Source organism: Rosa chinensis, chromosome 2, assembly GCF_002994745.2.
Source record: "Rosa chinensis cultivar Old Blush chromosome 2, RchiOBHm-V2, whole genome shotgun sequence".
NCBI classification, from domain to species: Eukaryota; Viridiplantae; Streptophyta; class Magnoliopsida; order Rosales; family Rosaceae; genus Rosa; species Rosa chinensis.
The window spans coordinates 78,696,085-78,720,879 of record NC_037089.1 but is presented as its reverse complement, the minus strand read 5'-3'; the positions used below and the strand labels follow the sequence as shown (position 1 = coordinate 78,720,879).

Below are 24,795 nucleotides of genomic sequence, written 5' to 3'. Positions count from 1 at the left end.
TTGCAGAATGTTATCGAACCAAACTCCATAAACAAACGATGGCAGCAACACTAACTGTTAACCCGAAGTTTTCAACATAAATTTGGAGACTGATCAATCTATTCACTCCCTTTTAGATCTAATAAAGTAAACTATCATTCCTCATATGCTTACTATTTCATCTTAAATAGTACAGTTATGCTGAACCAAACATCAATTATTCTAGGTACTGAAAAATTAACTCGTCACCATTATGATTCAGTTGATTCATCTGATTTCCATTCGACTATTGCCAGAGTATGGCGACCTCCAGAGGCAATAAGTTTGGCAATCCAATGTCCCTGGGCTTCAGTGTCGCTGACATTTTTGGGAGGGAGTTTGATGGGGACTTCCATCGGTTGACCAGTTGTTACCTTCCTTCCATATCCGAGACGTCCATGGTCACCTCGACCATACTGCCAATATAAACAAATGCAGTTGATTTCGGAATCAAACATAATGTAAAAGAAAATTTAAAATTTTGAAGACCAGAAAGAGACACCGACCAACTAGGTCGAACAGAGGTCTTTCAATAGTGTTATTGATATTCTGGGAACTTGCATTTTTCAGCTTAATGACGGCAGTAAGAGTTTCTTACCGAGAAAATGCGCCCATCACGTGTTAATGCAGCAGAGTGAGTGCCTCCACAAGACACCTATATCACAATTAAGCAAGAGTTATCTCTAGCTGTTAAAGTAGTTGAGATTACTACTATAGCGTGCAGGAACTTCAGAGCAGTCAAAACAAGAGAAACAATTGACAATAGGCAAAAGACAACGTCTCGTTCATAGACCATTCAATCAAATGATGAAGAAGCCAAGTGCATCATTGTCTATTTCAAATGGTAGGAAACGTTGACAGATGTTCTGACAAAGACTATAAGGCATAGTGCCAAAAATGAGATTCAAATCATGAAATAATGTCTTAGGCTAGCACACTAAGATGATCTCTTTCCTCTTTTTCACCCATTCTACCAAAACTGATATGGAGAAACAGCTAACATCTTTAATTAGTTGATTTGGAATTCCCAAATCAGAATACATGAAACCCCTTTTTGGTCTTACGAAAAAACAGAATAAGAACTTTATTAGAAAATATATCTGAAATCCTAACATCGTTTGCTGTCTATCACCATCGACCACAAAAGCATTGTTAGAACTTAGAACTAGTCCAGAACCCACCTCTCCTGACGTGTCAGTCACTGCACTGACTTTATATACTCAGATAGGTTTCCATGTATTCTAAGTTCCAACTAAGCAAAGCTATCAGAGGATTTGCAAGGAAAACAATATAATTGGTACCTGAACGATATCCTCCCCAGCTAAAAGATGAACCTTTTGCGGGACCATTTTACTGCTCTTATCATTATCGCCGAAACCAAGTCTACCATGTTCCCCTCGGCCCCATCCATACACCTGCAATATAATAATATAGGCAAGGAAATGAGGTTCTGTTAGCCCAGGTACATAGAAAATTAATAATACAGGATATTTAAATTATCGAAAATTTATCTCAGATAGTGATTGACGCATCACCTAATTAAAAAAAAGAAGATACCGTAAACAGCTTTGATCTCAATACCTACGCAGCTGAATTGGAAAAACCAGTTGGCTAGCTATAGAGTAAGACTAACCACCTTTAGACTAATAACAGCATCCAATAGATTACACTCATGCAAACGAAAAACCTCATAGCTAATATTTAGTAGAGTGAGAGTAATCATCACCTCTCCATCCTCCGTTAGTGCGGTAGAATGCCATCCTCCAGCAGCAATATCCACCTATAGTGGCACAAAAGGTTAATAAATAATAAATCATATCACATGAGTCATGAATAACCATCTTGTTATGAGCAGTTGATACAGTCATAAACATAAAAGCCAGAGGCCATTGTATCATTATCTCCTGGCTACGTGATGAGAAGAAAATCACAAACAAGCAAGACAAAATTAGCACGACAAGACGGGCTAGAGTGAGGAGAGGCTTCCGGGTTTCTACCTAATAACAAATCTCATAAAGATAATTCCCAATTTTTTTCTTTCACTGTATAAATAGGTATTATTAAGTAAATTAGCTACATCATCAGTATTGTATTGCAAGAATCTATGCATAAAAGTGATAGGATGGAGTTGGTTGATCTTTGACACTTATATTCTCTGAACCCTAATTTGACCAGAAAACATTCCAAGGATTAAACATAAACTTGAAAGAAGATTAATTCTGTTGACTCATTCTAATATTTAACTGCTACAGAAGCATAAGAGCAACAATTTCATTGCTTCAAGAATTCAACCCTGAGTATGTGGTAGAAATGTTTCAAATCTTTATCCACTTTGTTATGTACTATATGAAGGCCAAGGTACAGATGCCCCAACCATTAGTACTGCTTATGTAGTTGCCGCTCTATCAATATCCCACCCTGACTAATGACTAAAGTGCCCTTTTCCCCCAATTCAGCACCTGCTGTAGAAATTGTTCCATATATGGACAATATAGACTACCAAGACTTCAAAACTGCTTCATAAGATGACACAGTTATGATGAAATCTAGGTCAGGAGAACACCACATATCTGTGAATAGCATATTCCAGAAGGTGCACAATGAAAGAAATTTTGCTAATCAAACAGTTGTGTTACCTGCTAAGCATAAATGACTAAAAGAGAAGAAAGAAAACCAATAGGAGACTGCAATACAAACCAAAGTAAGACCAGACAGTCCGCGGACAGGAATGGGTTGTGATCTTGGCTGCGTATCCCCTGTTCCAAGCTGTCCATATTCGTTGTTACCCCATGCCCATAAAGTGCCATCCTCTTGGAGAGCCAAATTATGAAATGCCCCTACTGCAATAAGCTTCACCGCATCAAGACCTTGTACTCGTACAGGTGTTGAAATTTGTTTTCTGAAAATCAGAAGAAAAATTACTGATGATGGTACTGATAATAGTCCAATGAGTTCTCAATTGCATGCAGGTTGGTAGAATAACTATGAAAAGGGTTGGTACAGTACATTATCTGATGCAAGAAAGATGCTTGATATAGACATTATGCTATGTAAACAAGATGCTTAGAAACAAGTGACAAAGTCTAAGGGCACAATACATGTCTCCAGGAGGCCATGGTTGACCCCATGTCCATACATGCCCTTCACGTGTAAGCACCACAGAGTGAGTGCCCCCAGCAGCTACCTGTGATGTGAAAGTAGACATATCAAATATGGAGAGATGCCGCTTGATACTGACTTCCTTGGACAAAATATATAAGCTCCAAATGGGTAATAATAATCATACAATCTAATACTCTTAAAAATTGTAAGCTAGTAGTGTATGCTCATCGTTTCTATAGTTACATCAGAACAAATCACTGGCTTCATCCGATTTTTCATTTCAAAGTGGTTTTTGAATCCATTTCCACAACTCAATGATCAGACAACAACAGTTGGGGAGAACACTATCCAGTGTGTGGGAAAGGAGAATATTCTGCTGAGAGAATGCAACTAAATTCAATGGTGATGCACACCCAACAGTCTGTATCATGCAGTGAACCAAAAAATTCGCATTAGCAACTCACCTGGCGAACTACAAGTTTGGGAGCACAGCGCTGAGGAATCACTATGTCCCTTTTCAAAGGTTTACCAGTGTCACGCTCAGGTTCTCCACCACACTGTCCATACTCATTTCCACCTGCACCAAACAACTCTTGTTCCCTCAAAATGGTATAAACAACACCAACACCCTCAATAAAAACATAAGGGTTTCTCTGTTCTCGGCAGCAAAGGAGAAATTTTGCTATCAACATTAATTAGACACAGCCATGTCTTTGTAACTGGCTAAAGGAGTTACGCTAGTTCTTATATCAAATTCAAGAATAACGAAAAAAAAAAAACAATAGTATGAAAGAGCTGTTACCCCAGGCATAAGCATGGCCTTGATCATCAACAGCCAAACAATGCCATCCACCAATAGCAGCCTATATTCCAAAAAAACAACCCTCTATGTGAATCACACAAAACAATCAATGCAATCCTTACTTTCTAAGCACGGTTAAAACGAAGTTACCTGAACGATTTTAAAATTGGCAAGAGCTTTAACTTGACTAGGAACGTCCTCAGTTTTGCTCTCGGGAGGGTGCCCCAAAGTCCCTCTCTGATTCCAACCCCATGTAAACAGCTATAATTTCACCACAAAACAAACACAAACCTCCAAACTCTCAGGCAACCAGGAGAAAAAAAAAAAAGAAAAAAAAAAGGCAAATGAAAACAAAAAAGAGAGGAGCAGAAGGGAGGGAGAGAGAGAGGGGACCCACCTTGCCATCTTCACAAATGGCGAGAGAGTTTCTGCTACCGGCGACAACGGAGCGAACAGTCTGGGACTCTAGGGCGGTGACAACGCACACGAGGTCCTTATCCACGTTGCTCCCGATTCCCAATTGGCCATCTTCTCCGGAACCCCTGAGACAAAAAAGAAGAAGAAACGTGTGGAGTGGCAAGGCAAGTAAATAGCGAGTGAAGGAGGAAGGAGAAGGTACCAGGTGATAATGGCGGTATCGGATACCATGGGAAGAGTGATGGAATAGTAGAAGCAGGGGTATAGAGTTGTGGAGCACTCAGAGTTTATTATATATATAGGCAGAGCTGCTGATTTGGGTTTGGAACAGGATGCGCACAAACTCCAAGTGGGCAAGACGGCGTCGTAGTGGGAAAAGTTTGACGCGCCAATTGTTTCCGGGGTTGTGGCTTGTGGTTAATGGAGTTGTGGCAACGATTTTAGTTTTAGGGTTAGAATATCATGGAAAGTGTTCAGGACTTCAGGGCACTAATTGAATTACATTAAGTACACTTTTTCATTATTAAAAAATATATATATAAATATCAAAAGTTAATATCACACTATTAAAATTAATTATAAATATCAAGAGTTTTTTTTTAATCGAAGGAAGTCAGCCATTTATTGAAAAAGAAAGATTACAACGATATGATGCCAAAAGACATCAAGAAGAGAAGCAAATAGTACGAAAAGAAAAATACATATGAAATATAAAAACTTAATAACGCAAGAGCAGCAACGTCAAGACACCACGCTGATTTTACACTACGGATTGCAGCCGTATAGTGAATTGAGTAGTCGGTGGTTTGACTACCCATCGGACTCCAACACACAAATTGACAGAAATCAACTTGGCGCCAGAATGAAGGCACTCTCCCACCTAAAGATCTAAGCCGGTCAAGGTTGTCAGAACATGACCATGTTGGCAGACGATCTTTCACGTACAAATACCATAGAATAGGGTCCTGGATCAAATACCAATAAAGCACAAGAGCCCCATTCCAATGTACAAAACAAACAGCCCACAAAAGATAAGGGGTTGCAGACCAAACCCAATGTCCACCCGGATCCCAGATCCGAAACCATTTGCAAACACCACCCGGATCCCAAATCCGGATCCAAAGCTGTGGGGGTCCAAAACCTGCTGTTCTTATCAACCAGTGCCGACCCCAGCCCAAATCCATCTGAGCCCAGAACCCACCTGAACGATTCCCAGCCCCCACAACATCTGGCCAAACGACCCTGCCGCCAGTGCCACTCCCCAAATCAGTCAATCCGCTAAACGATAGCCCGAGGACTGCCACACCACCCTGGCATAGAAGAACGTCGTCGTTGAGGACCCAAACCCGGACTCCAACCCCAGCCAGAAGAGATCCACTAGTGGGGTACGACACCCACACCGTCGAGCAGACCGGCAGGATGACAGCCCCGTTTTGCACCCACCGAATCCCCACCGCTTCAGCAGCATCGCCGGGAAGAGGAGACCCATTGAGATCACCAAATCTTCTACCCGGATCCCACTTCTCCCAGGAATCACCACCAACCTCTGAACTCGTACCAATATAAATTTGGCTCGCCAACACCGCCCCAGCAGCGCTGAAACTCCTCTCCAAAGATGCACTGCCTCCGAAGACAACGTAGATAAAGATGAATAGGCCGAAGCCTAAAGGTTTCTCCATAACTGGAGTAGGTGTAGGTAACAACGAACAAACGCCACCGCACCACAAACCCTAGCAGATCTCTGCTAGGTCAAAGACATAACTTAATACCTTATAAATATCAAGAGTTAATATCACTCTATTGGCAAGAATTTTCAAGATATCATACACTTGCTAAAATGGATGGTAGGAATTGGTTAGTGCAATGCATTATTAATTGCTGTTTTTTTATTTATTGGAAGGGGTCCAACCGTCCAATTGAGTCTCTTATCTTGGTACAATGATTAATAGTTTGCTTTATACACGCAAATCCTTATTTGCTCATTATACCATGTCACGGAAGAGAGTACGTGTCACATGCAGATGGGTAGGAGAGGCTATGAAGGTGGTGCAATTGGAAATGCTCTAATTCCTCCAAAAAACATTGACGAGAGGCAAATGAAAAAGTACACATGGCGACAGTGAACAAGAGACTGAACCAAAGACCAAGCAAACAAGGTGACTCAGGGCAACAGATTGAGAAAGAAGAAAACAATATGACAAGACATGCATGTGTTTGCATCCCTCAATGGCTAGAGGGACATGCCCAGCAATAGAAGCTATGCAAAAGAGGCAACGCTTTGCACGGCGTATAGGAAACTGAAAATTTCAGTACTACCTTTATGACACCTGGTGTACTTTTGACTCGATTTCATTACATCAACTTCACTTCAACAATAATAGGCAACGTAAACATCAACTGCCTTTGAATGAGGTCTAGTTGAAGAATGATATCTGTGAGAGACGGAACAATGAGGGTTAACCATCGCACACAAACAGGTGGGATTCAACGTTGCCACATCATAAAGGAAGAAGAAAATAGAAAGCACACCAACAATGCAAATCTGGATAACAATCAGAACAATTGAACATTGAAAAGGACATCATAAACCACTAATTTTTTTTAACACTAAATCATATAGCAGAGCAATCAAAGCACTGAACCAAATTCTTCTCGCCAATTATAAAAGCAATTTTACGATCTGTTGGAATATTCCAACTCTAAGTGCTGACGCACTCGAGATCGTCAAGTTCATAGAGAAATCCTGCTACAACCACATGGCATCTATTACAAAGGTCTGAAGATAAAGGTACACATAGCACATATCCTACGATCCAAATTCATCACTGTGCGGGGGCTTCGCCTGATTCACGCTTTGATGCTTCCTTGATTTCATCCCCAGCATCATCCTAAGATAACAGGAACAAAAACAGTTGGCCGACAAAAACCAAAAATGTAATGTTTATGTTGGAACATGAGATTGCATACCAATACTAAAAAATAAAAAAGAATAGAAAAAAGTAGTGTCCAATCATAATGTCCATCTTCTGCCTCCCACCCTCAATAGGAGCACTAGAAACCAGTTACTGCATACTTGCATAGTATTGTCTCATAAAGATAATTAAAATTCAGTTTTGGTATAAGAACAGGTTCTTTCAATACAGGATAAATGGACATGCACAAATAGGGTAATAGTCTCGTGTCCAAACTTAAAGGTAACATCAGAACACATGGATGCATTGAAGCATATTTGTGCATGCAGTGTGTTTTGACAAAGCGAGAAAGATACCGTGATGTCAGAGGTCCACAGTGTCAGATTGTCTCGGAGGAGTTGCATGATCAAAGTACTGTCCTTGTATGATTCTTCACCCAGTGTGTCAAGTTCAGAAATAGCCTCATCGAAAGCCTGAGAGATGAATATAAAAGGCAAACAGTAAGCATTCCATTCAAAATTTAATTTCACAATGTCAGGCTAAAAAGTCTAATCAGCCAGCCAGAAGAGTAAAGTTAATTTTGAAAAGAATATATGCAAAATATGCAAGATGTATTAACAAAAACATTCATATAACGAACCAACTGTTTTTAAAGTATATAAAATATGACCGAATTCATGCCCTAAACCCACCAGAGAGAGGATAATATATAGACTTCACATGCAGATATAACATGCAACATAAGATTATTCTAAAAGGTGTAAAAAGAAAAAAAGAAAAAAAATATATTCTCAAAAGTGAGGGAAGCAACAAAAGCTTTATCAAAGTGTGTAAAAAAGTTAATTATCCAGCTAGATCAACACCCTAATATTAAAAACTAATCAAAATAAAGAAAGGCATTTGTAAAGTCAAAGTCAGAAATTAGAAACAATTCAGGGAAAAAAAATTTCCAAAGCAAGCTTCTTTTATGCTTAAAGACCAACTAACAAGAAACCATGCAAACAGCAGCTCCACTAAAACCAATAAACGACATTCATAAATGGAACACACAGAGCAGACAAATAAAAAATGGATATTTATAGCAACTAAGTGTATTGAAGCTTTAGAAATCAATTCAAATGAATTAAAATTCATGTCATAAACCAACTTCAAAGAATTACTCAAATACTATGGACTTGGATGTCAATGAAATAAACAGATAAACAGCAAGTATAAAAGCCTTGTGCATCTACCTGTTTAGCCAGATTGCAAGCACGGTCTGGTGAGTTAAGGATTTCATAGTAGAACACTGAGAAGTTGAGAGCAAGTCCCAGCCTTATTGGGTGAGTTGGAGCCAACTCAGCCAGAGCAATGTCCTACACCAAAGAAATGAAACAAGGTTAGTGATCACTGAAACATCACAAACACAAACAGACAACTAAGAGTGGCAGCAAAACAAGCTCAGCACCAACCTGAGCAGATTTGTAAGCCAACAATGTGCTCTCAGCTGCTTCTTTTCTTTCACCTCCAGTCTTAAATTCAGCAAGGTACCTATGGTAGTCACCTTTCATCTTGAGGTAGAACACCTTGGACTCAGCAGATGATGCTGAGGGGATAAGGTGGGACTCGAGAAGGTTCAAGATCCCATCACAGATCTTGCTCAGTTCGGTCTCGATCTTGCTCCTGTACTCCTTGATGATTGACACATGATCTTCATTACCCCTGCTCTCCTCCTTCTGCTCAATGGAAGAGATAATTCTCCACGAAGCTCTCCTAGCTCCAATCACATTCTTATAAGCAACGGAGAGGAGGTTTCTTTCCTCCACAGTTAGCTCCTCAACATCAACAGTCTTTGCGACCTTCTCCATAAACTCAACCATCTCCTCATAACGCTCAGCTTGCTCAGCCAACTTGGCCATGTAAACATTCTCCTCGCGTGTAGAATCAGTTGGCGACATCTTTGCAGTGCAGTAAGAAAATTCTCAAACCTGAAATGTGTTAAACAATCATCAATTGAAACCACTATTTACACACACAAATATCACCACATATTCCACGGAACAAATCATCATATCACAAAGCATATCAGTCACATACAACAGTAGCAAGCACCGAGAGTATGAATGATTGCTCAGATCTGTGAAAAACAAAAAACTCGAGAGCATAGTCAAACTAGGTCCAGTTGTTTATATAAAACAATTTCCAATACAATCCCAACCGATGGATTCGTTCCTTTACTAGTTTCAATTTTTTTTCTCTTCACAATCATACAGATCAGAATCAGATTAGATCAAAAATCTTGCTAATCTTGCTCTCAACTTAGCCAAACAGTGAATTCCAAGCTTTATTCGATTCCTTATCCCTTACATTTTTCCGATTCAACAACATTTTTCCAGTCATAAATCTAAATCGGATCAATCCAGTAGCCAAATCAAACTATCATACAGCTTAAATCCATCAGATCGAATCACGAACACATACAAGTCACAATCACATCCAAAAAATATTAAAAATAAAAAACGATTCAAAACCCTAGATCTAACGCAAATCATCACCAAACGCGAAACAGATCTGCGAAATCCGAAGGAAAAAAATAAATTTTAAAATAAAAAATAAAAAAAACTGGATCAAACCCTAGCGCAACCCTAAGCGAAGTTGCAGCGTCCGTACCTGTCTCGGTCGACGACGAAGGAGAAGAAGATCTAGGCTCGTAAAATGGAAAATGGGAATCGGGGTGGGGGCTTTAAACGAGGAGAGGAGTGGAGGTAGGTCCAATCGGAACGAGACACGTGGTGGGTGGCGGAGATTCCGTGGGAGCTTATTTTGGAGCAGACCACGCTGGATGTTGACCGTCAACGCCATCACTAAAGGGCCACCCTACAAACATTGTTGATTGTCGTTGATATTATTGCTTGCGTGCCTTGTGCGTTGTGGGTGGGGCCGGTCCGACTTGACGGTTTCCCAAATCTATTTCGAACGACACCGTTTTCGGCCCTTTTGGCAAACGACGGTACGACACCGCCAACGGCGTTGACGTGTTTGGTCAAATCTTGAATGATGGGCGTTTGGTGAAGGAGCACCTTTCGTCCTTAATTAAGGAGTTAAATGCTTTACAAAAATGACCAAAACACACAATGTGATGCAGTGTTGAGACTTGGAACCGCGACCATACAACCCTGTGAAAGGTCATAGTCGAGCAAACATATCAAACCGAGCAAAGGGTTTTTGCCATGACAGAGCATATCTTGATATGAGCACTAGAGTTAAAATTTTGGTCATAGTTTAGTAGTTGAAGAGTTAGGACAAATAATGTATCCACGTAATCATGTCACACGATTATCGTAGAATAATTTCTTATAGAGAACTTTAAACTTTCAAGTATTTTTCTTTTTCTTACTTCCCTTTTACATAATGTACATAGGAGATAAATATCGATTCACAACGAGAACGGGCAAGCCGTGAGAGAGAGGGAGAAAAATCCTAGACTTTGCTAGGGTTTGTTTTCTTCAAAAGACGGCGGTAGTGATCTTTTTGGCTTGTTCGTAGTAGGGTTATTTTTCTGAAATGTCACCACAATTTTAAAGTAAATGGAGTGGTCAATAAATCACTATTCGCTAGTCGGTGCTTGATATAGTACATTATTTTAGTTGAGACTCTTGTTATTATCTCATGAAGTTTTCTTGATGCACATCGTAATCTGGGGTTTAGGCATCATGTGTCGCCATATATTTCGTAGTTTCATTAATCAATATTTGAAAGCAACCGCACTGGTTCTTATTATAAAAAAAAAATTGTACATAGCACATATATTTAAAGGGATAAATCTAAATACGCAAACATACTCATTTAAAATGTGCAAGAGAACTTGTGCAGATGCTCGAGTAGCTCACAAAGCTTGTATTTCTGTCCATCCAACTAAACACCATAACAGTGACGGATACAAAATTGAAACCTTGGGTGGGTTTGGATTTCTTAAACAAGAACAATATATATATATATATATATATATTATATATTATGGAGAATCTCAACGGTACCATATTTTCCGACTATTCCAGCCTTCTTCGTTCTCTCAGTCTGCAACAAAAATAATCACCATTTCTTAGAAACATGCAACTTTTCCTTATTACCAAATCAATTTGAACTAAATTCATCAAAACAACTCTGTATTCACTAATTGAATCAAATCTCAGCTCTAGCTCAAGAGAAGCTTAAGCCTTTACTGCAACATAACCCGTTCAAAACTCGAAGAACTTTCAGTCGAGAGAGAGAGAGAGAGAGAGTTACCATGGTTGTGGATAGCACAACAACAGCTATCCCTCTTTTGACCGCAACCAGCACAATAGAATTTGACCGCAACCTTCATTCTTCAATCCACTATAACATACGAAATTGAATTTCACATCAATTATTAACCCTATAAATTGCCCCAAATTGGATTGATTCAATTAAACAAAATTGAACTTACATTAAATTCATTGCCCCAAATTCCAAATTGAAGAGGGAGAGTAAGAGAAGTAGATACGACTTGATCTTTGACTCTCTGAGAGAAGTGGAGAAGGGCATAAATTGCCCCAAATTGGATTGATTCAATTAAAAAAAATTGAACTTACATTAAATTCATTGCCCCAAATTTCAAATTGAAGAGGGAGAGTAAGAGAAGTAGATACGACTTGATCTCTGACTCTTTGAGAGAAGTGGAGAAGGGCAGAGCCGCATAAGGCGAGAGGAGGAGGAGGAGAAACTGGAGAATGATGCGTTCGAATAGGCAATAGTCTCCACACCAAACTTCGAGTTCGGGACTCGGGAGTACTTCGGGTGGGCTCCACTATGGACTATACCCTTTTTTTTTTTAAGTATACATCTATTTTTTTTTTAAAGCAAGTCCCCACCCGACTCGGGAGTACTTCGGGTGGGCTTCATGATGGACTATACCCAATTTTTTTTTTTTCAACTACACTGTAAAGGGAATATCGTTATATAATTTATATAGTAGATATCATCATATTGGTGGTGTGTTTTTACGTACAATCCCTGCATTGTTATCTGAAACATTATATGAAAATTGTACCCTTTTATTTCTGTCATACCAGATCAAAAACCTTGCTACGATGGTCGTACTTTCATTCATCGAAATATGTACACATTGAATCTTCACAACATTATATGAAAATAACTCATGTGTCCAGCCCCTGTTGCCGATCACTCACCAAAAAGTCATGTGTGATTATGCACTAGCCTACTCTATTAATTCTAACCAAAGAAAAAGAAAAAAGAACTTATGTGATCGGCTCTCTAGCAACTATGAAAGTTAATTTCGATCTGATCCTCCAGAACTTTAACCTGTATCCACGCGTTGTTCCCATACCCTTCGCCGTTTCAATGGGATATTCTTTTCCATGTTCTGAACCACCTTTTCTTTCACTTTCACTTTCGCTTTGTTTGCAACACTTATACAGCCAACTTTAGTAGAAGAAGCTCGGGCAGGCAGCTGGGACTTGGAAGTGCTGAGGTCAAGAGCTGGACATCGTACACCCTGCTGGGTCTGCTGGGCGAGTTGACGTCGATGTGGTAGCCTAGGAACTCCTGTATCCACTCGTTGTTCCCATACCCTTCGCCGTTTCAATGGGATCTTCTTTTCCATGTTCTGAACCACCTTTTCTTTCACTTTCACTTTCGCGTTGCTTGCAACACTTCCACAGCCAACTTTAGAAGAAGAAGCTCGGGCAGGCTGGGATTTGGAAGTGCTGAGGTCAAAAGCTGGACATCGTACACCCTGCTGGGTCTGCTGGGCGAGTTGACGTCGATGTGGTAGCCTAGGAACTGGTGTCGGCCACCATGGAAGCGCTAATGAGAAGTAGTCATTCTCAACACTCATGTCAAAAATCTTTGACCACTTTCCTGTACATATATTGTACTTGGCAATGACTCTAGTAGTTTCCCGGTAGTCCGGATAGATACGAATATCCAATATATCCTCCTCACTAGGCTCAAAAGATATCAATTTCGTTGTAACCCCGTCGGGTTTTAGGTCCGGCAGATAAACCATCTCTATGTCTTTCATACATAGTTTGCGAGTTTCTCCTCCAAGCTGGATGTGTTCTTCAGTCTTCACTCAACTCCCCAAAAGATAGAGTGCCGCCAGGAAAGTTGTATTCTCCAATGAGCAGACGCCCTTTAAAAATACCTACGCAACACTGTTGACGACTTTCAACTTGGCCAAAATGAACGAACCTCCATGCATTTTGATCACCAATATCACCACTGAACGTCTCCAATTGAATAAGAAATCTCTTATCCATGTCCATCCAATACAGCATTCCATTGAAGGCAAAGCTCTTGATGTTATGGTGGACGACAGAACTGCTAAATTTCCACGGAGATGATACAATTGATTCTTTCCATTTACCAGTCTCGGAAGAGAACATCTGAACTTCAAATTTACTGGCTGACATATCAGTCGAAATTATTCTCACAACCTTGTATCTATACTCAGCATTGAGCTGGATGATATTTCCTTTCGGGTCGTCCTCTTTCTTATGGTTATAGTGGGGAAGATCACAGATAAATCCCGTAGCTACAAATCGGAAGAATCTTGGAGGGGGAGGTAGACGAGCCCATTGCATTGTGTATGGATTGCAGATGTAGTAATCCCCTTGATAACTGCACTCAAGGGAGCAGCACAAAACCAGGTCATTGTATGTAGCTGGCACGTTTGGCTTTTCGATCAAATGGTAGAAACGCATTAGTTTTTTGAACAACCGTGTTAGTGGCTTGCAGGTCGACGGCCACAATGTAGTAAGGCATTCTTCTCCTCTGGTGTTAATTACAGTACTCACGACTGGTGTCCGTCGATCACTTTGGAGACGCATAAACCGGCCACTAAGATAAGGATCTTGTATGAGAGTACACCAGCTTTTGGACACACATTTGCATTGAAAAAGGAATTTACAAGGAAGTCGACAAAGGATCTCAACCAATACCAAGTCAGGGATATCATCAATAGTTGTTGGCATCGATGATGATCCTTATGATCGTCAAAAGAAGCAGCTGCAGGTATTGCTTCTTAGCCTTATGATCGGTTATTCTACTGTACAGTCTGTTACAACCTCCCATGACTGTTGGCATAATACCTGATCAGTCGATATAATTGAGTAAATTGCATTATATATACACAGTACATGAAGTAATCCAAAATTGAAAAGAAATCCAAATGTAAATAGGAATGAAACAAGGTAACAAAACCAAGTGTAAAGAAATTTGAAACGGTTACAATCACATTGGACTGTGCTGGTCATAAAAATATATATGACCCAAACTGAAGCTAGCTATACATATATATTTGTTATGTAAAACTTTAGAACCACAGTCATATATACAACCAACTAAGAAATCACAGATCAATCAATTAAACTTTTGAAAGGTGGAAATCAATCGAGTTCGATAGCTCAGGATTCAAATCAATCACAACACCATAGAACACCATCCTTACCCAAAAAAAAAAAAAGGGTATTCTTAGAGCAAGTTCACCCGTAGTCAAGAAAAGGCAAAGTCGAGAAGTCAAGAATTCGACCAGTCAAGTTACTGTTCACTGACACTGGACATGGGTTTTCACCCGTTTTTTTTCTTGACCGGTCAAGACTGTTCATTAATTTTAACTGTTCATTTTCCATTGTTCATTTAGTGTTTTAACTGCTCATTTTTACTATGAACTCTAGTATTTTGGGTGTGAGATGTTAGAAAAAATTGTATGTATTTATAGAGAAATTTTTAGAATTTTTTACAATTTTTTTTTTACCGTTTTATTAACGTTACAATCCTATACATAGCTATTAATTCCATTACCGTCGGATCCACCTGTTTAATTGAAAACAACGGCCCAGATCAAAGGACCAATTCAATAACGCTAGGCGACAAACGCATGCATCCACGCGGTCAACAAATGCGGCTCCCTGATTCGTGCGTGCCCACAACGCAGCCTCTCCTCCGCGTCTCTCTCTGCTTGGCTGACACTGACGTCAACCACGATGCTTCTGGGCCGAGCTGGCAGCTGGGCAAGGAGGGTCAAACAATTAGTCACGGGCTTGCCTTTTATTTTGACTACGGTCATCAAAAGCCAAAATTTGGCTGGACAATCTTGGACCGGTGGAGGACAGTTTTTGCAATTGCCCGGTCACCACATCATCATTCCCTCGATTTGCCCGGTCAAAACAAGACCGCTGGACTTGCTCTTATAGGGTAGCTAGGTTAAGAATAGGGTCATTGACCCAAAACACCAAAATGAGAGAAAATTATCCCATTTACCCCAGCAAAAGATTTTTATTCCTATTAACACAATTTAAAGAGAAATAACACATATACCCTCAGCTTAATTATTAAACTACAATATTGCCATGCAAATCTCTCTCCCCTCTCTCCAGTCATGATTCACAGCCCTCTCTCTCTCTCCCCTGCCGGATTCCGAATCCGACCACTACGATTAGCTTCTCTCTCTCTCTCTCTCTCTCTCTCTCTCTCTCTCTCTCCTGCCGGATTCCGAATTCGACCTCTACGATCAGCTTCTCTCTCTCTCTCTCTCTCTCACTCTCCCCCCTGCCGGATTCCGAACCCGGCGAGAAAAATTCAAGGTCCGACTTCTATGATCAGCTTCCCTGCCGTTGTCGTATTGGAAGCCGTCTCCAGCGAGGCCGATAGTGAAGGTCGTGGAGTCTGAGATCTAGCGTCGCCAGCGTCGAAGCCAGCCTTCCTTCCCAACGCTGGTTTCAGGTCAAGCTCGTCGGCTTCTAGTGCAGGAGCTTCTCAGAGGTTTAATCAAGTTGGGCAATCTCTTCTCTCAACATGGGCACCGTCCAATTGTCCAGTTTGACCTCCAGCACACCCGCCCATGTCCCTGCAATCTGGTGCCCAATTCGACCTCCGCTTGAGAGATAGGTGGGTGCCCAAATCAATGTTTTTTTTTTTTTGGTAATGAGTACAGAAGGAAAGAAAAAAAAATTTGTCTAATTTTAGGAAAATTAGTTTTCATTCCGGCTATGGAAAGTTCTATTGGGGGATAATAGACATCTATTGGGGGGCAATAGACGTTTTGAATTGATGTAATCTCCTCGTTTTTTTTCTTTAATCAAAGTTTTATTTGTGTAGTTTTAGGAAGATTAATTACCATTTCGGTAATCTAAACGTCTATTGGGGGGCAATAGACGTCTACTGGGGGGCAATGCATGGCTGATAGTCTTCTACTGGGGGCAATACATGGCTGATAGTCGTCTATTGGGGGGCAATAGACGTCTATTAGGGGGCAATAGACTATTGGGGCAATAGACGTCTATTGCCCCTCTATTAGGGGGCAATAGATGTCTATTGGGGGCAAAAAAAAAACTTTTCGGTGAGATTTTCAGCAAATTCCGGTGGGCGGCAGCCGGTGACAGGAATCCGGCGATCGGTGACCGGAATCAGGCTAAAGTTGGCTTGATTCCGGCGACCGGTGACCGGATTCCGGCGGCCGGTGACGGGCTCCGGCGAAGTCTCCTATGGTTTCTCTCTCTTCCATTTTCTCTATCTCTCTCTAAGTAACAAAGGGGTGAGGGGTAAAATGGGGTATTAGGGAAGACTCCCTTAGAGTGTATTGGGTAAGAGAGAATTAAAAAAACTTAATGGGGTAAGTGGAAAAAAAATCCCTAGAAATGGGGTAAATGGACAAAAACCCTTAAGAATATCTTCGACCACTAAACTAATATGTTCTATATACATATATGAAGATTTTTATAAATCCAGAACTGTCACCTGTAACCTCCTTGGGAACTGTTCTCAACCTTTGCTTTCACTTCAGCTTTTGCGTTGTTTGCCACGGTTATAGAACCAACCTTAAATAACTGGACAACGTCGCCAGGGTCGGGTCTGGAGTTGATTTGACATGAGGTACTTGGGCTCAGCCAAAAATTCTAAAAAACAAAAATTTACTAGTTTTGGTAAAAAATAAAATGGTCCTTGACCAATAGCATTAAAATGAGTCAAAATTATCTCACTTACCTTAGCAACAAATTTTTGTTCCCACTAACCCAATTTAACATCAAATGACCATTTTGCCCTTAACCTAATTAACAAACTACCATCATGCCACTCAAACATCTCTCTCTCTCTCTCTCTCTCTCTCTCTCTCTCTCTCTCTCTCTCTCAGCTAGATCAGGGCCACCGGCGAAGGAATACTGCTCGTGGATGTTAGAGTATGGGTAGTCCGGCTCGGATCGGGTTACCGACAGAGGAATACTGCTCGAAGATGTCAGAGTCTGGTAGTCCGGCTCGTTGCCGGCAGAGAAATACTGCTCGTTGATGGCGGCGACGTTAGCTCGCAGAACATATAGGTCCGGTAGCAACCGTGGGATCTGACTCAGGCAGTGACGCCTGAATCAGACCTGCAAGGCGTTAATGGCGACGAGCTTCTGTTTTCGAGCAATGACCGTGGGATCTGACTCGAGAAGCAGACGTGGGTACCCAGAGCATTTTCTGGGTGCCCGTATTATTATTATTTATTTTATTTATTTTTCATTTTTTTTAAAGTAATGGGCAGAAGGAAAGGGGGAAAAAAGTTTTGAATGTCTATTGGAGGGCAATAGACGTTTTTAAATTGATATAATCTCTTAGTTTTTTTTTCTTTAATCAAAGTTTTATTTGCCTAATTTTAGGAATATTAGTTCCCATTTCGGCTACCGAAAGTTCTATTAGGGGGCAATAGACTATTAAGGGCAATAGATGTCTATTGGGAGCAATAAATATTTTCGGCGAACTATGAAATCTTCGACGACCTCCGACGAAGTTTTCAGAAAAGTCCGGTGGGCCGCTGTCGGTGAAGGGAATCCGACAGCCAGTGATGGAGCTCCGGCGAAGTCTTGTATGGTTTCTCTCTCTTCCATTCTCTCTCTCTAAGTAATAAATGAATGAGGGTAAAATAGTCTTTAAAAAAAAAACTTAATGGGGTATTAGGGAAGACTTCCTTAGAGTGTTTTGGGTAAGGGGAAATTAAAAAAACTTAATGGGATAAATGGGAAAAAAAATCCCTAGAAATGGGATAAATGGACAAACACCCAAAACAAAAACAAGAAAGTTTAGGACATTGTTTGCGACTTTGCATCGTGTGAGGCAGAGCCAAATTTGTATTCTCCTCTTCTACATCTCAATGATAGTCTCAAGTCCCTTCTCAAATTGTTGGTACTTCATTTATTATTGTTCAGTTTCGTTGTTTTGGTTGATTGGGAAACTGGAGATTATTTTAGGGTTGTATTTGATTGTTTGATACTTTTTATTTTATTTTATTTTTAATAATTGAATAGAGAATTCGACAATATTATCCCCTCTGTAACTATTAATTTTAGGCGTCTAGCGTCACCCACAATTTCAAAGGAAAGGAGGTATCGCAAGTGAAACTAAATTCATACGCTTCTAGATTCTAATAAAACTGAAAATAATAATGTTCAAGTTATCAAATCTAGCTACATATATAACATATGTATAGCTAGCCAGGACTATCCAGTTCCAAAGTTCAAGAAAAACTAAGCACTGTGTGATTATGCACTAGCCTGATCTTCTATTTCTAAGTTCTAACTTCTAACCAAACAAAAGTACTAATGTCATCGGCTTTCCCACAAGTTAACATCCCTTAATATGATACTGTTATAACTCTGACCTACACACACACACACACACATACATTATTGGCATACTCCTCCCTTTCACTCTCTGCCAAAAAAAAAAAGAAGAAGCATACTCTTCGCCTCTTTATGTAACCTCCAGCTGGGAACCCTACGTTCTTCACCTTAGCTTTCACCTCAACTTCGCATTCTTTGCCGCAGTTACAAAACCAACCTTCGAAGAACAAGCTCAGGCAGGCTGGGTCCGCTGCGCGAGTTGACGTTGTTGTTATGGTAGCCTAGGAACTAGCGTTGGCCACCATGGTGGCGCTAATGAGAAGTACAACCCTCATTGGCTAGCATCGAATTTTTCACTTACAAAACAACCCAAACATCTATGTTAAAATTTAGAACCACAAACCGACCAACTAAGAGATCCCATTCAGCAAACTGATCAAACCGTCCAACCATATAGTCCTAATATAATCATACACTCTTTAACTTTCCATCTAAAGTACACCGTGTTGATAAGACCTTAAATAAACCACGTACGACTTTTAACACGATCCTTAATTACGAGAATTTTTTCTTTCTTTCTCATAGGCTAGGCTAAGGACATCCTAAACCATTAAACTTAATCTATGACGATATCATTGATTGTGATTCTACTAGCTCAATTTGTTGTTAGCGCCTGATTGCCATAGAGTTTTGCGATTAATATGGTGGCTTTATTCCTTGATCATGGAGTTACAGACTTACATTATATCTCTACTTTGAATTAATGAGCGGATCTATCATGGTCTAGAGTGTTTCTTGCTATACACCTAGAACTTAAAATCCTTCTGCTTCTTGTTGGATTTGGCTTCCTTTTCCTGCATCTTACGCTTCCTCTGCTTCTCGTTCTCCGCAACCATGTCACTAAAATCCTCCGGCTGACTACGCATCTTCTCCTCCTCCCTGGCTTGTTGATACTTCTCAGGTAACACATTCTCCATAGCTTCCAACTCTTCAGGTTGTAGAGTCACATCCACTTTATCTGCTTTATGACACCTGAGCAGATCCACCCTTTTCGCTCCTGCCTTGTCGTCTCGGCTGCTGTTGCTGCCAACAACATACGTGTGAGTTGTTCCGAGCAATGCCCCTGCAGCAACTCTTTCTTCTTTCTCTTCAAGTACTTGGTACAAAGGCCTTTCAGCTGTTTCTTTTCTCTGCTGCTTCCGCAGCTCGATCACATCGGGTACTGTCTGATCAGCTCCGCCACTTGAAAAGCTATCTACAGATTCCATATCATCCTCTAAATCTTTTTCTTTCTCAATCTCTTCTTTCTCTTCCTCTTCTTCCTCCAACTCACCCCAATGCTTCATCTTTTCAACTGGCTCTTCCTCATGATTAGTTTGCTCAACACCAAAAACGTTCCCATACAAAGGTCGGCCATATTCATTAACAGGAGGCTTTCCCCAGCCACCCGGATGGTAACCAAAGCTAGCTCCGCCGGGGATAGGAGCGTTCAACCCCGGGATTTTCAGATGTGGATATGATGGTGGAGGACCATATCTCTGCATACTAATGAGCCACGGCGGAGGAGCACCCTCTGACATACCAAGAGCTTCTTGTAGTTCATGTGACAACATGGCACCCGGCTTCATCTGATCCATCAGTGTCACCTGATCAAACTCTTTCCCTTCGTAGTACAGATCACCAACTGTTGTGAGCTTTGGCTTTACCTGATGCTTGAAAAAGGCATCATGAAGTACCTGGTAATCAATGTCCATCTTGCCCATCTTTGGCTGCATTCTTTCTCGTTGCTTTTGCTTCAACTTCTTGTTATCTTCTTTCTCATTGTACGCCTGTCGGAGTTTCTCAATTCCGGTAGCAGCAATGTAATCAGGGAGCTGAAAAGGTTGCTTTTTGACACCACGTGTTCCCTGTAAGTATTTCCTCTTCTGGCTCCAATGCCTTGGCACCTGTACTGTGTTCCGGTATGATTTCAGAAACACCAGCAACTTAGGATCAGCTGCAGTTGCGTCCCACACCTCAACAACATCAGGCCTTGCACACATCTGTTTCAGTTCCGCAATGTTCATCTTCACGCGCTTTTTCTTCTTGTTTGAAACGCCCTTTTCTTGTTTTTGTTGATTATCCTCTTCTGAATTTGAGTCTTCTTGAGAGTGATGGACATCATCTTTCTTTTCCTCTTCAACACCCGCAGCGTCCTTGAATGTGAAGTATTCGAATATTTGTTTGAAGTCTGCATACATGCCATCGTTTAACTCTGCTAATTGCTCTGGAACATATTCAATTTCAACTTGCTCAAAAAGCTGTGGAGGATCATCATTGTTCACTAAGGCACCATTTGGATGCTGCCAGAGTGTCTCTGTAGTCGTCATGTACGGCTGGATTGGATGTGTTAACAGCGACTGAAGAAACTTGGATAAAGAACATATACATTGCAGAAAAAAAAAATGTAATGGATGAGAGATTGTTATGTATAATGTAACAGGAATCCAAACATATGGTCAATTCCTTGTTACAAGCGGAAAGGAATCCTAATTCCTAAAAGAAAAGAAAAAAAATTCCTGAGAAAATTTAGTACAAACTACAAAAGTAGTATTTTTGATTTCTTTCCTATTTACACTTGGATTTTGTTAGAATTAAAGTCAGAGTATCTATGAACTTCACTATGGTGAAGCTAGACTACCGCGGTATCAACATCCCCATATATGGTGCAGCGAAGAAGAGGGGCTTGAAGAACAAGCTGAGGCACACTCCAAGGAGGTTTATATATTAGTTTGATGCAGAAAGCAAGCAGGCATGGTTCTCCCTTAGGGGCCGACTGCAGCTTTAGAAGAAGATATTTAGTGATTGAACTGAGTTTCTATAATGTTGGATATATATCACCTTAATTTCTCGTTCATTTTTCATAAAATTCTTTCCTATACCATTTTATTTGGTTTACATTCAGCCGCACTACTACTGCATTTAGCTGGAGTATGATTCTTAGCATGCTCAAAGTGATCAGCATTTTTTTTTTTCAGTTTGTCACTTTGTCTAGCGGCAGGTGGCAGGGGAGGACTACTCTTCAAACAAACTCCAATCCTATATGTTTTTAATCTTTTGGTCCGACAATATACTATATATATGTATGCATGATTAACTCGTATGTAATAACATGTAGAAGCTCGTGTTCAACTTTACTCAACCCTCATGTTTGCTTTCCATATGTGTAGGCCTTTCAATTACTTGCACCACAAACCGAAGATAGAAACAAAAGATTTCAATCTGTGTCCTTTTATTTATTTATTTTTAACGAGAAACAACGTATATTAAAATAGTAGAACAAGAGTACAACAGAACCTAACCAACATCAAAACCCGAAGGAACAAAATCCTGGGAAAGGATGTGAGAACTATCAACTGATAACAAAGCTAAAAAGGATGAAGGTGGATTGGAGACCCAATCAACTGGACACATCCTCCTGGAAGCCAAGGCTGCGACAAAGTCCGCTGCCTGGTTGGCTTGTCTGCTGGACCAAAGCCAGCTAATTGAGGTAAACGACTCAGACAAAGAGCGAATCTTCCAAAACAAAGGAGCTGCTGTCCAATCTAAAGAATATTTGGGAAGGTTGAGGGCTGGGATAAGGGGAGCAGAGTCTGATTCCAAAATGAACGAAGAAATATTCAAGGATGCAGCTAGAGAAAGACCTTCTATGATCGTCAAAGCCTCAGCAGCGATTGCTGAAAAAGCATAAAGAGACATATTTGAACCAGCAATCATATGACCTGATGCATTCCTGACAATAGCTGCAATTCCAGAAGAGACGTCGATTCCACAAGAAAGTTATTTGAGATAAGCTGCCCAACAGCTCTTCCAACTTGATAAATTATATTGCAGGCACACTTAGAATTGTTCAAGCAGAAGTCACTTTCTGTTAGAGATGTCTTTCATTTTTTTTTTTTGAAATAGAAGGTTCATTGCATTAGATGACCAGCTAAACAGCCAGAGTCTACATACCCTTACAGATAGAAAAATGGCGGGGTAACAACCAAAAACCTATCTAAGTACTGTAACTCATTACAAGTTAAATGGAGCCCACTTTTCAAGCGGACTCATATACAAAGAACAACTCCGTGTCTTCTGAGGCAAAATCATCTTCTAGCCAACCATCCGCCAATCACGCAATTGTGGTACGAAATAGAAAGCTACTTCCCAGCAAACAAATAGGAGTCTAGTCCTCATCCATAAGCCGCTTTCTCCAGTCCAACTTGAGATAATTACCAATTCCATAGAACCATGATCTGAATTGCGACTGGCACTTTACAGACCGTAAAGGCCCTGCATCACCCAAGAAGGTCAACTCTTGGGCCAGGCCAGCCCAAAGCACTAAGTAATGAATGAGGGCGGCAAGACAACCTCCAACCTGGCCCAACTCCAAATTGAAGCAGACCTACTCAACTGGGCCCAAGGGAGACTGAGCTCAAATGACCCAAGCCCAGACCAAAAGCCCCAGACCCAGGCAACGAGGCTAGCCCGAGACATGTGCCCTCGCTGCCAACCTGCCACCGCCGCCACCACCATCTCCGGTGGCCGACCTCGATCAGTATCAAGCGCAATCATGGTGAAGTGAATTGAACCTAAAGCTGCCCACCACCAATCGCAATCAACACAATCCAAAACTGCAACCCGAGAGCCGCCGCTCCCCTGTACAAAACCACCCAGGCTCTCGATCTACCGGAAAGTAGAGGGCACGCAGACTGCCGAATTCGATCCGTTAAACCACCGTCCCGCTACCAACACCACCGCACTGAGATCCGCCTTCCTACCTAGACCCCAGCCACGCCGGTATCAACCTCCCAGGAAACGCCTCTGATCCGCCTCGATCCAACAACGCCAAAAACCCGCCACCAAGATCCTAGAACCAGATCTATCCGACCCTCTGGCACCACCAAACAGACACTGAGGTCTGCAACTCGTGACCTACGACGAAGGACCGCCTGTGAAGACTGCCGCGCCGCCGCCGCCACATTGCTTAGAAACCCTAGGGCTCTGCTTTTAAGTTCTCATCGTTAGTTGATAACTCTCAAGTTATGGGGGATTAGAGATGTCTTTCATTGATAATAAGTAACTCTATATATAGAGGATTACATAGACGATATGCTTAGAATACAAGTAAAAAGTCCTATTACATTGTAACTAATTAAGATACCGATAGGATTTCTATGAGAATATGCTAACCCTATTACAATTAGGTTAATCAACCTCGTTTAAAGGTGCATTAGAACTCTAACTCCTGTAACACTTTCTGATATTTTGGAGTTCATAATTTAGATTTCAGCCCAACCAAACTAATCAGATTAACCAGAGTCTTTGCCATTAAAGTAGACCATGTTGACATGACCTTGTATCAATCACATTTTTGAAAATAGTTCTATAGCTCAAGAGTCAATCACAACACATTGTTAAACACGATCCAAAAACAATAATTTCTTATCAGTGTGTGTGTGTCTAACTGTCTATATATATATATATATATATATATATGTGAAAGATATTATGTTATCTATTAGCTTTGTGGTTAATACTTTAGAGTGGCAGATCATAAGATGTTGGAACATGAAACTAACAATTTATGTGAACTTGGCATCAATAAAACTAGTTTTCTTCCACACATGCTTTGCATGTGCAAGTGTTTTTTTATTTTTTTTTTTTCAGAAAGAAAAAAAGATAATGGATTAAAACAGTTATTGTAGAGAGAAGTTAGTGGGAGACAAAAGTGGGTTGTGAGATTTTTTTTAATAAGAATATAATTTGTAATTGTCATAATTGCTCTTGTGATTTAATTAATTGTCAAAGTTTTTTAATATTTCAGGGTCATTTCTGTCAAATTTTTTAGTTTTGGCTAACAAATCATCTTCTCTTAATAATAGTATAGATGTGGTTCTTAATC

At 40.6% G+C, this 24,795-nt stretch overlaps 4 protein-coding genes across 4 annotated transcripts; all 4 read right to left on the bottom strand.

The window, feature by feature from the left end:
* Positions 1-4,768, bottom strand: LOC112190483 (ultraviolet-B receptor UVR8). The gene is made up of 11 exons (XM_024329914.2): positions 4,542-4,768; positions 4,320-4,464; positions 4,073-4,183; positions 3,923-3,983; positions 3,585-3,697; positions 3,117-3,202; positions 2,716-2,917; positions 1,745-1,798; positions 1,320-1,433; positions 617-673; positions 1-434 (listed from the first exon to the last, which is right to left on the bottom strand). The coding sequence occupies exons 1-11, from the start codon at positions 4,568-4,570 to the stop codon at positions 231-233; spliced, it is 1,176 nt and encodes a 391-aa protein (XP_024185682.1). The 5' UTR covers positions 4,571-4,768; the 3' UTR covers positions 1-230.
* A 2,155-nt stretch (positions 4,769-6,923) lies between these two features.
* On the bottom strand, positions 6,924-10,055 carry LOC112187167 (14-3-3-like protein A). Its single transcript, XM_024325841.2, has 5 exons — positions 9,901-10,055; positions 8,703-9,218; positions 8,484-8,606; positions 7,608-7,724; positions 6,924-7,227 (listed from the first exon to the last, which is right to left on the bottom strand). The coding sequence occupies exons 2-5, from the start codon at positions 9,186-9,188 to the stop codon at positions 7,162-7,164; spliced, it is 792 nt and encodes a 263-aa protein (XP_024181609.1). The 5' UTR covers positions 9,189-9,218; positions 9,901-10,055; the 3' UTR covers positions 6,924-7,161.
* A 9,620-nt stretch (positions 10,056-19,675) lies between these two features.
* Positions 19,676-21,238, bottom strand: LOC112185104 (splicing factor 3B subunit 2-like). The gene has a single exon (XM_040513609.1). It carries the CDS (start codon positions 21,236-21,238, stop codon positions 19,676-19,678), a length of 1,563 nt encoding a protein of 520 aa, XP_040369543.1.
* Positions 21,239-22,205: 967 nt separating this feature from the next.
* LOC112185103 lies at positions 22,206-23,465 on the bottom strand. The gene is made up of 2 exons (XM_024323314.1): positions 23,405-23,465; positions 22,206-22,651 (listed from the first exon to the last, which is right to left on the bottom strand). Exons 1-2 carry the CDS (start codon positions 23,463-23,465, stop codon positions 22,206-22,208), a joined length of 507 nt encoding a protein of 168 aa, XP_024179082.1.
* Between the last annotated feature and the right edge of the window lie 1,330 nt (positions 23,466-24,795).